This window comes from Girardinichthys multiradiatus, chromosome 4 (genome assembly GCF_021462225.1).
Source record: "Girardinichthys multiradiatus isolate DD_20200921_A chromosome 4, DD_fGirMul_XY1, whole genome shotgun sequence".
Taxonomy (NCBI): Eukaryota; Metazoa; Chordata; class Actinopteri; order Cyprinodontiformes; family Goodeidae; genus Girardinichthys; species Girardinichthys multiradiatus.
Window position 1 is genome coordinate 33,625,637 of NC_061797.1, and position 15,652 is coordinate 33,641,288.

Sequence of the window (15,652 nt, forward strand, 5' to 3'; positions counted from 1 at the left end):
GAAAGAAAACACACACACAGAAAGGTAAGTGGAGTGTCTTTGCTAGTTGGTCCTTTTAAGTGGTTCTGAGATGGGAAATCAGCCTAATGAGAGAGTAATAGTCAATGATAGATGGGTTAGGGCAGACAATCACTGCCCCATAAGCATGAAACTCAGCCCCCAGTGCATGCTCCTGTATGCCAGTGTGTCTGTTCAAGTCTTGAGAGGCCAGAAGGTGAATGGAAAACCACTCAAGTATTTTGTTCCACTCTGAAAAAATTTCCTCCTGTTTTATTTTTCATAGACTCCCACTGTAAATGTCCCCAAACACATAACCACACTGTTAGATTTTTAAAATGTTTAAAGGACATCAATTTTTATATATTATTATATTTGCAACTTACAATTTTAAATAAATGAGTGTGAAAAAGCATTTCTAAAAAAATAATAGGAGAAAGCTGAGGAACACAAGAACCAATTGACTCTGACCAATGTCTGAGAGAAAAAGAGAATTACTTCATAATTTATCCACTAATCCTTTCAGTTATATATACCTGTTTTATAAAGATGGCTACTCACCAGGCGGGGACCAGGTAAGTGATATTGAGTAAGGACCTGAAACTATCACGTTGTAGGGGGCTGGGATCCCAGTGGGGCAGGTCACTGGTGTGTGAATAGCATATTTGTCACTCAAACCTGTGCCACCTGCTGTACTGGCCTCCAGCTCATACAAATACCTGAAGAGAAAATTAGGTAAAGAGGAATGGGGGGAAGATGGCAAAGGGGGACAGGAGAAGGACAGAGTAAGTAAGTTTCAATAAAAACCACAGAACCACATTTCTTAGTCACTGCTTATCAGTTAATACCATACCAGATAGTTTTGCCATGTTGTGTCAAACCCAATCCGTAATTCTCCCAATTGCTTACAGTCATGTATTACTTAATGTGACATTTCCACTGACAGTGAATGGTTTTCATATAAAAATCTGAAACCCCTCTTTATTCTGTGCTAAATAAAGTCCAGTGCAATCATTTGTCTTCCGAAGATTAGTACGTACAGCCAACCAGTCTGCAATTAATTCTCAGTATTACAATTTACAGCCATCCTGTGAAGGTTTTGAGAACATAAGAACATAAGTGAACAAACAGCATCACAAAGACCAATGAACACAACAGACAGGTCATTGATGAAGTTTTCAAGTGAACAGGGTTATATCTCACAGAGCACTGTTCAATCCATCATCTGAAAATAGAAAGAGTATGGCACAACTGCAAACCTTTGAAGAAGATCATTAATCAGAAAACTGCAGGAGCTGCAGAAATCCACAGCTCAGGTGAGAGACTATGTTGACAGGGCAACTAGTGGTAAGAAGAAAGCAGATGAGACCAAATTTTAAAATACTGCCCTACATGCAAAATGTTTTGTGGGGGAAAACTAACGTGAACATACAATCACAGCAGTGATGTATGGTGGTGGCAGCACCATGATGTGGTGATGAAATGAAATAAGAAAATGTTAATGGTATGCATGCCCGCCAGTTTAGATGACTGTTACTGATTTCATTGCAAATTTATTTTAAACTTCTGCCTGGCTATATTGGTTAGAAATAGAAAATTTATAAAACCATGACAACATTTTCCAGCTTAACTGTTGCTTATAAGTGTTTCAAAAAGAACGGTGATGTTTCTGGTCACTTCAAAATGCAAAAGGTTCTTAAGTGCATTTATGATCAGGCTGTTGTGACAGACAACAGTACTTCTCCATAGACAAAATAGTAAATGGTCCACACTTATATAGCTGATTTTTGACCTCATCTTGGTTCAACAAAGTGTTTCTCATTCATGTACATGCACACAGAAATGACCGCACACATCCAGTGATTCTATTATATTTATTTGTTGAGCACTTGTCTTCTCCACTCTACCTGACCTGCAGTCGCACCCTTAAAATACCAATAAAATTGCACAAACATGCAATTAAAATGTCAATAAACGGCGATTAAACATATGACTTGCCCTTTTTATATACATCTTACATCGTTCATTTAATAATCTTTCAGAAATTCCCATAAATTTAATTCTGATAGAACTATACTTCAAAAAATGGTAAATTATCCTCATGGATCCTAAAAGCATCATTACGTATGTCAGCCCAGTTAAGGAAAGCAGTAAAATTATGGAGAAACCTTAAACTTTCTAACTAAGAAGGTGGAAAATTTTCACTTTTCAATTATAATCTCAATAACAGAAGAGAAGGCTGGGATGGCATGATTTCAATCTTTGGATAGTTCAACAGCCCTATTTAAACATTATGAACACCATGAAAACTGTGCAGTAGCACATAGTGTTTAAAAACGTATTGTCTGTTCAAAGTTATCCAACGGTCGTGCTGAATAAGTCAAAATGTAATCACTTCAGCAACCCTGGGAAAAGAAATGCATTTTATTTCACTTGAGACAAACAATTTAACATTTATGCAACATTCAACCCTTCTGCAACACTTTGCCCCCTGGTATAAATGCGTAAAACAGCCAAATAAATTATTTTTTATTAAATTAAGATAATCTCACAATGATTTTTTTTTTAGAAAAATCCAACTTATAATTTAAGTAAATTCATACAGTGTTAATAATGTTAAGTAATAATTGTTTTTAGCAAAGTGGCACAATTATTGGTACTTTTGCTGTCCATACTTTGTCTAACCCCATTTTGCCAATAAGAGTCTATAACATTTTACACGATTGGAGCAAACAGATGAAGGGTTCCTTTACCGTTCCTCTTTGCTCAATCTCTGTAGATCACCTGAATTATTCTTGTTCTCATCTCTTTAGCTTATCCAACATGTTTTCGATAGGAATTAGCTCTGTGACTGTGATGGAAAATGTCTGATTTTGTATCAGGTAAACTATTTTTGTGTTGATTTGACCAAATCTTTTCGATCGGTATCCTTTTAAAGACCAAATAATGACCCATGTACGACTGACTAGTAGAGTCAAAAGGGAATTTGCATTAAATGTCATGGTATTTCAAAGTGTTCATTACGCTGGCATTCTTATAAAGCTACCAGGGTCTTTGGAAGACATATAGCCCACAGCATTACAGATCCTCAACCATACTCAACAATGGGAATAGTTTGCTTTGCCACATATTTATCCTTTCTTTCATGTCAAACACAACTGGAGTGTTGCATCAAGGCTCAAACTTACCAATCTTACGTATTACCAAAGCACACAGTACAAGTGACAGTGGAATTTAACAAACTCTAGATGTTTATCATTGGGCTGTTAGGACAAAAGGGCTGTTTTCCAGCATCACTCCCAAATAACCTTGCTTGGCATGTAGATACCATGCAATGGTAGTTATGGACACTTATCAAAAGATGCCAAACTTTACTGCAGTTCTCGAACAGAGATAACTTTGGAGGTTTTTGTTGTGTCCCTTAACATCTTGCTAACTTTGAGTAGTGTGAAGATAAATATGAAGCCTTTGCAAGTCTAGTGACCAGGAAGTCATAGTTTACCAACTACCTGATTCTCCAAACTCTGATCAACATAGAAATGAAAGCATAAAAGACATTTGGATAAAAATAAACATTGCTTCTTTTCCCTATTGCATAAATGAACCCCTTAAAAAGTGAGTTTTTTTTTTTTACACATCTCCAACAGGAATGCCAACCAATATGTCCACATCTATATTTGATGAAAACCAAGTGCAAAAAACATTTTTAAAACAAAATCTCTCTAATTTCAATAACTCTGATACTGCCTTTAGAGAATTTCATTGTTTTTACGTAACATCTAACAGTTTCTGGATAACATTTAATCATCAAGGACATGAGTCTATGTCGATGCTTAAACAGAAACTACTGTTCAGTTTTATATCTTCCTCCTTCTTTGTCTCTAAGGTTCACCTCTTCCTCCCTCTTTCATGTGTCTCAGTGCCTCTCTCGACCCCCTCTCCGTCTCTCTTCCTCATGACATCATAAGATAGATTTCCCTTTTAAGAGCATGTGGCTGCTTGGTGCAGAGTCCTACATTAACTGTGTAAGTGGGCCACCATTTAACATTAAAAGCCTTTAATTTGCTATAAACTCCAGCACACATGCATTAATAGGCGGTGATGTTGGGTTATTGTTCATGTGCCGAGCGTTTTAAAAAGGAGGCCATTAGCGCCTCGGCACCGGGTTAGAACGCACTCACAAAAACATATTAAAACTACTCATACGTTACTTTCACACACAAGCACAGGCACACAGAAAAACATAAATAAATACACATCAGTGGGACACATAAAACCAAGGCAAGGAAAGAGAGAGAGGGACAGGCATGGTTGGGAGGGAGGGGGTGAAGAAGAGACCGAGCGTGATGGAGAGGAAGAATTTTATCATGGCATACGGTTTCAGTGGGAGAATGAAGTTCAACACTTCATCATTGGAAGATATTTACCTAAATGTAAACACCGCCTTGGGATATCAAAAGTAAAATTGTGTGTGTGTGAGTGCATATTTGGTAATCAGAGAGTGGAGCATTTGCATCTGTTTGGATGGAAATCCGAGAGAGAGAGTGTGTGTGTGAGTGTGTGTCCTGCGGGGCCAGCCAAAGGGAATAGGTTAATTCTCTCGTCATCTTAGACACTTCCTGGGCTGCCCAAGCAAAGTGACAGCTAATCAACATTGTCATAAATAATCAATGGCCACTTTGAGCTGTCTCACGCGTGCACAAAAATAAGTGCTACACTGCACACTTGCACGCGCACACACGAGTCAGCTCCGATAATGGGGCCGATGCTCTCTGTGTAATTCTTGGCGCAGGGCTAAATTGGGAAAAGAAGGGAAAGAGGAAGAGAATGAGGTAAGAAGAAAATGATAGCAGGGAAGGGGGGATAGAGGCTGAGGGATGGGGTGAATGGGAGGCAAGACAAGTGATGAGAAGCGAATGGTCCGGACAGGAATGCCTTTTGGCAGACTATCTGGAATTAGGGAAAATTAAACGTCACACACATACAGTTCTATCTCCTTGCTTCCTTCCTTTTCCCTTACGCTCACACATGGGTGAGACAGGAGTACAGCGGGATGTTATCTCAACTTTTCTTTTTAGGGTAGAGAGAAAATGTCTCATGAGAGGGAAGGCTGAAGAGGAAGGTACCATTACACACTTCTATAATTAATGCAGAAAATTAATTTTGTAATTAAAAAAAGAGGAACGGATTAATAAAGGTTAAATCAAAATAAACAGATAAATAAAATCTACGCTCTGCTGCTGTGTGCAAGCAGAAGCCAAATCTGATTCATGATTTTAATCCGCAGGCGGAATAATGTTTGCATCTGTCATTGGTATGTCAAATATTTGCTCATTAAATGACGCAAACAGACAGGTACGGAGTGCAGAGACATGGTCAGAATGATGGGAAAGATTTTAAAACGGGGGTGACCTCAATATAAACATACACTCAAATTAAGATACATGCACTAGAAGTATTCATTGATTCACATATGCACAAACTTTTTATGCGCTTGTTCGAGTGTGTCCATGCTTAACCTGTGTTTTGGCATGAGTCCAGTGTCGGTGTAATTCTGGTCTCGGTGACCTCCGGTAAAAACACTGCGCCCGTCTCTTATAAGCCTGTACTGGAAGATGTGTCCATTAGGCTGAGCGGGCTGATCCCAGTACAGTTCCACTGCAGATGTGTTTATTATCAGATGTCTCGGGCTTGACCACACACCTGGAGTGAGGCAGAAGTTAAGAGGAGAGGGAGAATCAGTGTTTCCACTGTAGTTAATTGTATCTATAATCATTTAGCAATAACCTCTTTATTTTGAACAAACTGCCATCTGAAAGGTTAAATGAAACAGAGACACCTTATAGCACATCTAAAATGTTCAGAAAAAAATGTTAAGAAAAGAAAAAAGTGGAAAAACACGCCAGAAGAAAATTACATTTTTGACATGAAAACATTTAAACATTAAAACATCTGATTTTGAAAATAAAATAAACAGAAATACTTTATGAGATTAAGATTTATGAGCATACAGGAGAACGCTTAAAAACTAAACTGTTAAATTTTTAAAAAATCCTTCATTTATCTTAATCAAGCAAAAACATAGTGTAAGTTTTTAGGAAGAAAATTGGAGGATAAATGAGAAAAGAAAACCTAAAGTTTCACTTCGCAAGGAGACAAGAAATGAAACTAAAAAATGTGTTGGAGAATTTCTTCAATAAAAATCAAAATAAAATTGTTTTTAAAAAAGAAAATAAATTGTACTTTTATAAATGTTACATCCATGACAAAAATAAAAACAAAAAAAAAAGATTTTCACATGAAACCTAGGAGAATTGAGTGTAAAAGGATTCTACAATTTATGCAAAGCGTAATAGGTGGGTGTTTAGTATGAGAGTTTGTGTGTACCACTGGGCGAGGCTTGCAGGGTGCGACCTGTGGACGGTTCACTGGCTGCACATCCTAAAGCCGTACAGGCCACCACCACAAAACTGTAGTCTGTGTATGGCTCCAAACCTGTAGCACATGGACAAGCATAAGCAAGAAGAATTAAAAGAAAATGGGCAACCCTCATAGGTATATAAGTAGATACAATCCTCTCTGAAACATTTTTCTATAACCCTATTTTTCACTGTCATGTGCACACATGCAAGGATATATACAGATATATATAACTCGGCAGAAAGAGGGTAGGAAATGAAACTTTAAACTAAAAAATAATCAGAAAAAACAGAAGGCTTGTCCTGCCTTTCTCTCTCCTCCAGCTCTTGCCACACATTCTCAACGGATGGATCCATATCTGTCGGTGTTAAATTATGCATGCCATAACTCAATAATGAAACAACGTAAAGATGGGCAGCCGTGGAACTGACATGGGTAGGACTGGTCTAACGCTGTAATGTCATCAGCTTTTGATCTATGATAATTATGATACCTCTGTATGCATTTAGGCTACATTGTCCAGACATGATTTATTTATAGGCACCAGCTATGCAGAATAAAAAAAGCAGCAGAGCCTCTGAAAGGTACTTTAAGTTCAACCACATAAAATCAGCCTTTTCTATATATTTAAATACTAGAAGTTGCTAAACATTCAATATAGCAAAAGATCTATTTGTAGTGGAAACAACTTTTTCATGGAGATGTATATTTTATGTCTAGCTTTTGATGTGAGGTGGATCTGCGAGGAGGAATGCAAATTCTTAGTGCTGCCACGAGGGTCGACTGGGTATTTTATGGTCATTCACTTAACTGACAGCATACAACAGCTTGCAAATCAAATTCAAAGGAGAAATGAACGAACTCAATTGACATTTCAAAAGGATGACTGCATAATATAGTGTGCTGAATTCTTTATTTCTGCTTTATTCTGCACTATGCAGACACTGAGAAAATGTTTCACACTAATAACGACTTACATCAAAATAAATCCTTGTAGAGATGAATGAATTATGATAATTCTTGAACTTTATAATACATCTTTTTATTCATTAAATTTTAACTTTGAAAACTAATATATGATGTATATTTTTAGTAACAGTAAAAGGAAAGATAAAAAACAATCAGATTTATTTAAAGCTTTGAAAGTATGATCGCATAAATCAAGCAAATGAAACAAGATATTTTTTTTTTAAATGAAACAATTCTTTGTAGATTTTATTATTTAAACATGTGTATAATTGTCTCCAGGTATTAATGCCTGGAGGCCTGTAGACAAACAAACTTGATGTCATGCAGAAAAGAACATGTGCAACAACTCATCCAAGCACACATGCATGCATGCACACATACACAGTCCAACCCACAGCAGAAAGCTTCACCGCATCTTTCTCATGTCTCTTTCTGCTGCTTGGCCTGCTTAACGTACCCCACAGCCTGCCACGCTTAACCCAACTTCTGATCAATGCATCTTTGTCCTGCTCTGTGTTGGATTAATAAAAGAAATCTGCCAGCCATACAAAAGCACTAAAGTTGAGGCATACGCCAGTGTTACACTGTTTAACTGTGAAACTAAGTGTGTGTATTAGTGTGTGTGGGTGTACTCTACCATAGTAAGTGTATCTAGACAGCAAGTAATGTCATTTGTTCCTACACTGAATGAGGCAGAAAGCTGTCACTAGATGTTCTTGCACTGAACGTGTCGATACAGGAGTCCGGATGCATAAAACAAACAAAATATGTAACCTTCAAACAGCAATGAAAAAAACTTAGATTGAGATGTCTGGTTAATCAAAATTATAAAATTCAATTGAATTTTTGATACAAAAAAGTTAAAGTGACGCATCATGAATTAACTGCAGACTATAAGATGTCAGGACTTGCAAACGGTATTTTATTAATTCCTTCATGAATCAATAGGAAAAACTATCACCCAATACTATTAGTTTAAATATACGGCTAAATCAAGCACAAATACTCCTCCTGGTTCAATAGATGCAAAAACATAGATAACTTTCAAGTTCCTAACAGAGTTCCCAAATTACCTTAAACATTTAGCCTTAAGAGGGCAGTGTTGCTCTGCAGGAGAAATGGGAAACAATACCTTGGACTGTGTTTGCGTATGTGTGTGTGTGTGTGTGTGTGTGTGTGTGTATGCCCACACGAAAACAGAACCTGGGTTTGCATCTGTAAGCTTACATGGTTAATATTGAAAAGCTTTATTCATTTTGACGGTGATCACTTCAAAGTAAAAACAAATGGTGGAGGGAGCTTCAGATATGAGCAACCTCACTAACATGAAGCGAGACTAGGTTGCCACTGTCATCGTGAGATCTGGACACAGCGGAGATCTCTTTGCGATGGCGTTAGGCATAGCGCCACAGAGAGAGAGGGACTCTGGCAGAGGAAAGAGGAACACAGTTCTTACATCTAAGTGAAGTGTCAGGGAGGCTGAGCAGGAGAACAAACAAGTGGTAGGGTCAGGGAATTGCTGCTACAGAGTAGTTTAAATTAGACCATGTGTGAGCTCAACTGATTTAAAAAAATGATTTTTGACAGGCCGCCAGTCCCCTTTTGCATTAGTGAACATAAGAGAGAGTCATAGGCGAATACCAACATATCGTACCTGCTACTTGATACAGTGAAAGAAAGCAGGAGACTGTCAAGAGACAGACAGGAGAATTGGAAAAAGTTAAATTAAGAATAATACAAGAGGGTAAAGATAAATGAAAAAACAATCAACAAATGAGAAGTAAAAATACAATAAGTTCATACAATAAGCACAATGGATGATACAAAAAGAAGGAAAAACAAAACTAACTATTTTGTGAAAAAGTGTCAAAAACTAGAGAGAGAAGAAATAAAACAAACGGGGGAGGAGAAGGAGAAGAGAGCTCTGATAGCACCTCTCCTAAATAATTAAAAGTTTCACTTCCTGTCTTTGGCTTCTTGAAACAGCGACTCTCTGAGCTGCAACAATGAGTCCAGGTTGTAAAAAAGTATTTGTCCACTTACAGAGTTCCTCTGTTTTTGTTTATTTTTATCACACCCTATTGTTTCAGTTCAATATTAATTTTAATATCAGACAAAGATAACCTGAGTAAATACATAAAGCTGTCTTAAAATGGTTTCATTTATTAAAGGAAACATAGGTATCTAAAACAAAAGGTCTCTATATGAAAAACTAATCCCCCCCTCCTAAATCTAGTAACTGCTTGTGCCACCCTTGGTGGCAACAAGTGCCTTCAGCTGTTTGTGATAATTGCTATATCTGACTATGCGTCATGTTTTTTGTTTGAAATGCAGATGTAACAGGACAAACAACTTTCAAACAATTCCATTTTTGTCTAACTAGTTCACAGAATATTTTCTGAAATGTCTAGGGCATCATCAAGATGTTTTTTTGTAAATGTAAGATGGGCCTTTGTGTTTCTTTTAGTCACCAGTGAATTTCTCCTAAGAGCTCTTCAATGGATGCAGTTTTTGCCTGGTACATTTAATTCTTTTAAATCTTGAACACTGACCTTAACTGTTGCAAGTGTAGCCTACAGTGCTTCAGATGTTGTTCTGGGTTGTTTGTGATCTCCTTCATGGGTCATCATTGTCATCTTGGAATAAGTTTGGTTGGCTGGCCACTACTGACAAGACTCAACACTGTTGCATGTATTCTCCACTTGTGGATAATGGTTCTCACTCTGGTTTGCTAAAGTGTCAGAGCTGTAGAAATGGGTATGTAATCCTTTCTAGACTGATACATATCAATTACTTTGTTTGGCAGTTTTTCTTAAATCTCTTTACATGTGTTGCTTTTTGAGATCTTTTAGCCTACATGTTGTGAAACAGGTTCTATTTAGGTGGTATGTTGAAGGTAAAGTGGTAGCATAGTGGTAAAGTCATTAAGCGGTTAAACAACTAAAACTACATATTGCATGATTGCAATGAAACAAAAGCAGAAAGACATTAGCAATATTACGTATTTATGTGTCGCAAGTCATATAATACTCTCAACGTTGTTGAATATCTCATGATTTCCTGATATTGTGAACCCCCAATTCTGGGTTGTTCCTTAAATTCCAAAGAAATTTCTTTTTAATTGAGTGTGACAATTTAAAGGTGTTCCAACAGGACAATGAACCCAAACATATTGAAAGTGGTTTTGGAGGCATAACTGCATACAGATCACACACTGTATGTGTGATGTGTCCTTGGGTTGAGTTCAGGCATCCCCAAAGCCCTGAACTCAACCCTAACGACAGCTGATGAACTGTGGTTAAAATGTGTAACTTCTACCACTTATTCCATAGTGGGTTGTGGGGAAGCTGGTGCCTATCTCCAGCAGTCTATGGGCGAGAGGCGAGGTACACCCTGGACAGGTCGCCAGTCCATCGCAGGGCAACACACAAACAACCATGCTCACACGCATGCACGTGGAGAACATGCAAACTCCATGCAGAAAGACCCCCGGATTCGAACCCAGGATATATATATATATATTTATATATATATATATATATATACAGGTCCTTCTCAAAAAATTAGCATATTGTGATAAAGTTCATTATTTTCCATAATGTCATGATGAAAATTTAACATTCATATATTTTAGATTCATTGCACACTAACTGAAATATTTCAGGTCTTTTATTGTCTTAATACGGATGATTTTGGCATACAGCTCATGAAAACCCAAAATTCCTATCTCACAAAATTAGCATATCATTAAAAGGGTCTCTAAACGAGCTATGAACCTAATCATCTGAATCAACGAGTTAACTCTAAACACCTGCAAAAGATTCCTGAGGCCTTTAAAACTCCCAGCCTGGTTCATCACTCAAAACCCCAATCATGGGTAAGACTGCCGACCTGACTGCTGTCCAGAAGGCCACTATTGACACCCTCAAGCAAGAGGGTAAGACACAGAAATAAATTTCTGAACGAATAGGCTGTTCCCAGAGTGCTGTATCAAGGCACCTCAGTGGGAAGTCTGTGGGAAGGAAAAAGTGTGGCAGAAAACGCTGCACAACGAGAAGAGGTGACCGGACCCTGAGGAAGATTGTGGAGAAGGGCCGATTCCAGACCTTGGGGGACCTGCGGAAGCAGTGGACTGAGTCTGGAGTAGAAACATCCAGAGCCACCGTGCAAAGGCGTGTGCAGGAAATGGGCTACAGGTACCGCATTCCCCAGGTCAAGCCACTTTTGAACCAGAAACAGCGGCAGAAGCGCCTGACCTGGGCTACAGAGAAGCAGCACTGGACTGTTGCTCAGTGGTCCAAAGTACTTTTTTCAGATGAAAGCAAATTCTGCATGTCATTCGGAAATCAAGGTGCCAGAGTCTGGAGGAAGACTGGGGAGAAGGAAATGACAAAATGCCAGAAGTCCAGTGTCAAGTACCCACAGTCAGTGATGGTCTGGGGTGCCGTGTCAGCTGCTGGTGTTGGTCCACTGTGTTTTATCAAGGGCAGGGTCAATGCAGCTAGCTATCAGGAGATTTTGGAGCACTTCATGCTTCCATCTGCTGAAAAGCTTTATGGAGATGAAGATTTCATTTTTCAGCACGACCTGGCATCTGCTCACAGTGCCAAAACCACTGGTAAATGGTTTACTGACCATGGTATCACTGTGCTCAATTGGCCTGCCATCTCTCCTGACCTGAACCCATAGAGAATCTGTGGGATATTGTGAAGAGAACGTTGAGAGACTCAAGACCCAACACTCTGGATGAGCTAAAGGCCGCTATCGAAGCATCCTGGGCCTCCATAAGACCTCAGCAGTGCCACAGGCTGATTGCCTCCATGCCACGCCGCATTGAAGCAGTCATTTCTGCAAAAGGATTCCCGACCAAGTATTGAGTGCATAACTGTACATGATTATTTGAAGGTTGACGTTTTTTGTATTAAAAACACTTTTCTTTTATTGGTCGGATGAAATATGCTAATTTTGTGAGATAGGAATTTTGGGTTTTCATGAGCTGTATGCCAAAATCATCCGTATTAAGACAATAAAAGACATGAAATATTTCAGTTAGTGTGCAATGAATCTAAAATACATGAATGTTACATTTTCATCATTACATTATAGAAAATAATTAACTTTATCACAATATGCTAATTTTTTTAGAAGGACCTGTATATATGCATGTATATACATATATATATATATGAGATCATGCCTATGACTGCTTGTGAACCACAACTGTACAGACATACACTTACGATTATATTTGTCGAGCAAAGGTTGAAGGTAAATTACTGCTTCTTAAAACCATTTGTGTTTCGAATGCTGTTGTTTAGAATAGATTGATTTTTATTTGCATATTTACATTAAGTACAAAAATATCTGACTGAACTTTTTTATATAATTCATGTTAAGTTAACAACATAAGTAACATCCTTGTAGTATCGTAGAATTCCAGTGGCCTTTACTTCTGGTATCTATCACTCACCCTAAATATTTTTTTTATATGTCAGACCAAGCACAAGCACAAAATTAAGGCCCAAAATGCCGCAAAGTCACATAAATATGTCACAGTGTTGTCCCAGATTCCAAAACCCCAAAAGCACAGTCCTAAGGAACAAAAATATCTGCTCAGTGCCAAATGCAAAAAAACAAAAAAATGTATATGTAGATGATGACCGTTTCCTTTTATTAAAACAAGAGGATGACAGATTAGGGCCTAAAGTGCAGGTTTTACATCAACACCCCACTGTCCTCTACACCTCTTTGAGACATCAGTAAACTTGCTCCTGCAGAGGTGGACAGGCTAGGGTTGGAAAACTCGTTGGAAAAAAGTTTCTTTCAACTTACACAATTGATGATTTTTCTAATGAGAGACAGGACCAAAACGACCACTTCTATTTTTGTCTTTTTCTGTTCTCTTCTCTAGATGCCTCAATCCTTAACGTGAACAAGTGAGAGTCTGGGGCTATGGTAGAGTTGCATTAATAAATAAAAGAACATACTCAATTCCCTACTGTTCTGAATTAATAACGAGCCTGCAAAAGACCAATTAAACACATGATTAATGCCATAATCTATATAATTGCAGGCAATATTTCATTGGGAGCTAATGATAGCAATACTTAATATTGATTCACATGGGGTGTCGCTGTACTGTAGTGCTTAATTCTCTCTATGCAGTGTTACTTTTTTAAAACTGTTAAAAAAAGCAATTAGAGTCTGTTTCCTAAGGCAAAGAGTGGATAAACAGGAAATGGTTGACGAAGTAAATAGCTTTTTGTATTTTTGGACACTTATTTTGTTTGTTTTATTCAAACACTGCAAACAAGGCTGAAACTATGATACTATTTCTAATAATTTTGGGGGGAAAAAACAAACCTCGGAAATACACAGTTTCTTACAACATTTTACAAGAATATTCAATCAGTTGGCATATTGTGTCTGTCAGATGTTTACAGTACTTGATTCTAGGTATCGATACATTTTAACAACATGTAAATGAGCAATATCAAAAATTTCTTTCTACTAATAAAAGTTAATTCATTCACATTTTGTGGTTTAAATGAGTGTGTGGATGAGAGCTCCTTGAGCATCTGTCTCTGACAAAGAACCACTGGAGAGATGCAGAGGAAGATGAATAATGGCATATTAAACATTAAGGATGAGGGAATAGCACAGCAATTATTTCTGATCATATTTCATTGAAAACACTTAGAATCATTCATCCATCTTTTTGTCGGTCTTCTTTCTTCCTCTGTTTCTCCTTTGCTCAGTGTTGAAATGAACCCCTCAGTTCACTTTTTGCCCCCAAGTTTGTACCCCCCCTTACTTCTTTATACTTTAGTTTTTTGAAACTAGGATTTTGTAACCTTTTAAAATTGTCTTTATCAATCGTTCTTCGGGCTTTCTTTGTTTGCTTTTTTCATAGAATAAATTTAAGAAATGGGAACAAACCATCTTATATAGTGCTGTCAGTAGACACAAACACCTATGATTAAACCTTTCACTTTCTTTAACTGCATTTGTCCAGGTCACTTGACAATGTCCTCACCAGAATTTAAGACCGAGCCAAAATGTCTTATTCCATACAGGTGTGATCCTGGAGTTTCACAAATATTCATCTTTTTATGACCTTAACACTAGTTATGCTTAAAAAAGGTCTTGTCTGAATGCTTGCCCATATATGTCAAAGTTTCTTTCATATGACTGATCCTGTTTGCTGCTTTAGAAAAGCTTTTAAATAATGAATTAGTTATAATTTTAAATATTTATTAAAGTGTTAAATCTTGAATATAAGTGTGTTGTTTTATTCCCTGGAATGATTACATGTTTGCAATTTCGAACGTGAAAACTGCTCATGTCATAAAATAGCTTTCTGTCTAAAGGGATTTCTGACTTTTTTGGTCTTTCTCAGCCTAAATAATATGTTTTGAAATAAATAAAAGAGCCATTTCTTTCATTGTAATGTGATGTATCTTTTATGTTACCCCAATTCCACATCTGATTCCACATTAACATATGGCAGGAGGAAGCTGGAATTGAACCCACAACCTCCTGATTGCAAGACGACTACTCTTCCTACTGAGCCGAAAGGGCCTCTATGAGGCTTCTTCTGTGCTATTATGCCAGTTCTGGTGCTTATGCTCATTAAAGCTGCTTTGTGGTCCACCCCTCACCCTCAGATTAAAATAAAGATTAGAATCAAAACTGGGCCATAAAGTTAAGTTTTGATGTTTAACAACCTTTGCATAAACTTCATCTTTATAGTAGTACTCTGGATTGTGGAATTAGTGTTAGTTTCTTTAATTATTTGATTTATTTGTGTGTTTCTTTAGCTTTAATAAAACAATAAAAGTTGATATTTGTTTAATAATTAATTTTATTTTAGTTGATTATCAGTTTCATTTGATTTTTCTTATATTCAATACCTGAAGTGTTTTTCTTAATTGAGTTCAGTTTATTTACAACAATTCACAACAAATTCTGTCTCAAAGCACTTTAAAACAAACAAGTAAATTCCATCCAATCATGCACAATGATTAAAAGTCAGTTAAACACATATGATATGGTCCGAGTTATTAAACAATGCAGTCAAATTCAGTTTATTATTCAAATTGTTAAAAGGTTTTCTATCTAAGGAAACCCAGCAGATTGCATGAGGTTACTGACTTGCAGAAATCACTCCTTCTGAACGAGTATGTAGCAACAGTGGAAAGGAAAACTCCCCTTTAACAGGAGGAAACCTCCAGCAGAACCAGGCTCAGAGTGAGTGGACATCTGC

The 15,652-nt window shown here is 37.3% G+C and overlaps 1 protein-coding gene across 1 annotated transcript in view; it reads right to left on the bottom strand.

Annotated features, from left to right (window-relative positions):
• Positions 1-15,652, bottom strand: part of ush2a (Usher syndrome 2A (autosomal recessive, mild)) — a 360,158-nt gene that overhangs the window by 59,797 nt on the left and 284,709 nt on the right. The window contains exons 69-71 of the mRNA XM_047364117.1: positions 6,385-6,492; positions 5,517-5,700; positions 559-716 (exon numbers count right to left, since the gene is read on the bottom strand). Coding sequence (XP_047220073.1) covers positions 559-716; positions 5,517-5,700; positions 6,385-6,492 — 450 coding nt within the window. The remainder of the gene's footprint in view (positions 1-558; positions 717-5,516; positions 5,701-6,384; positions 6,493-15,652) is intronic.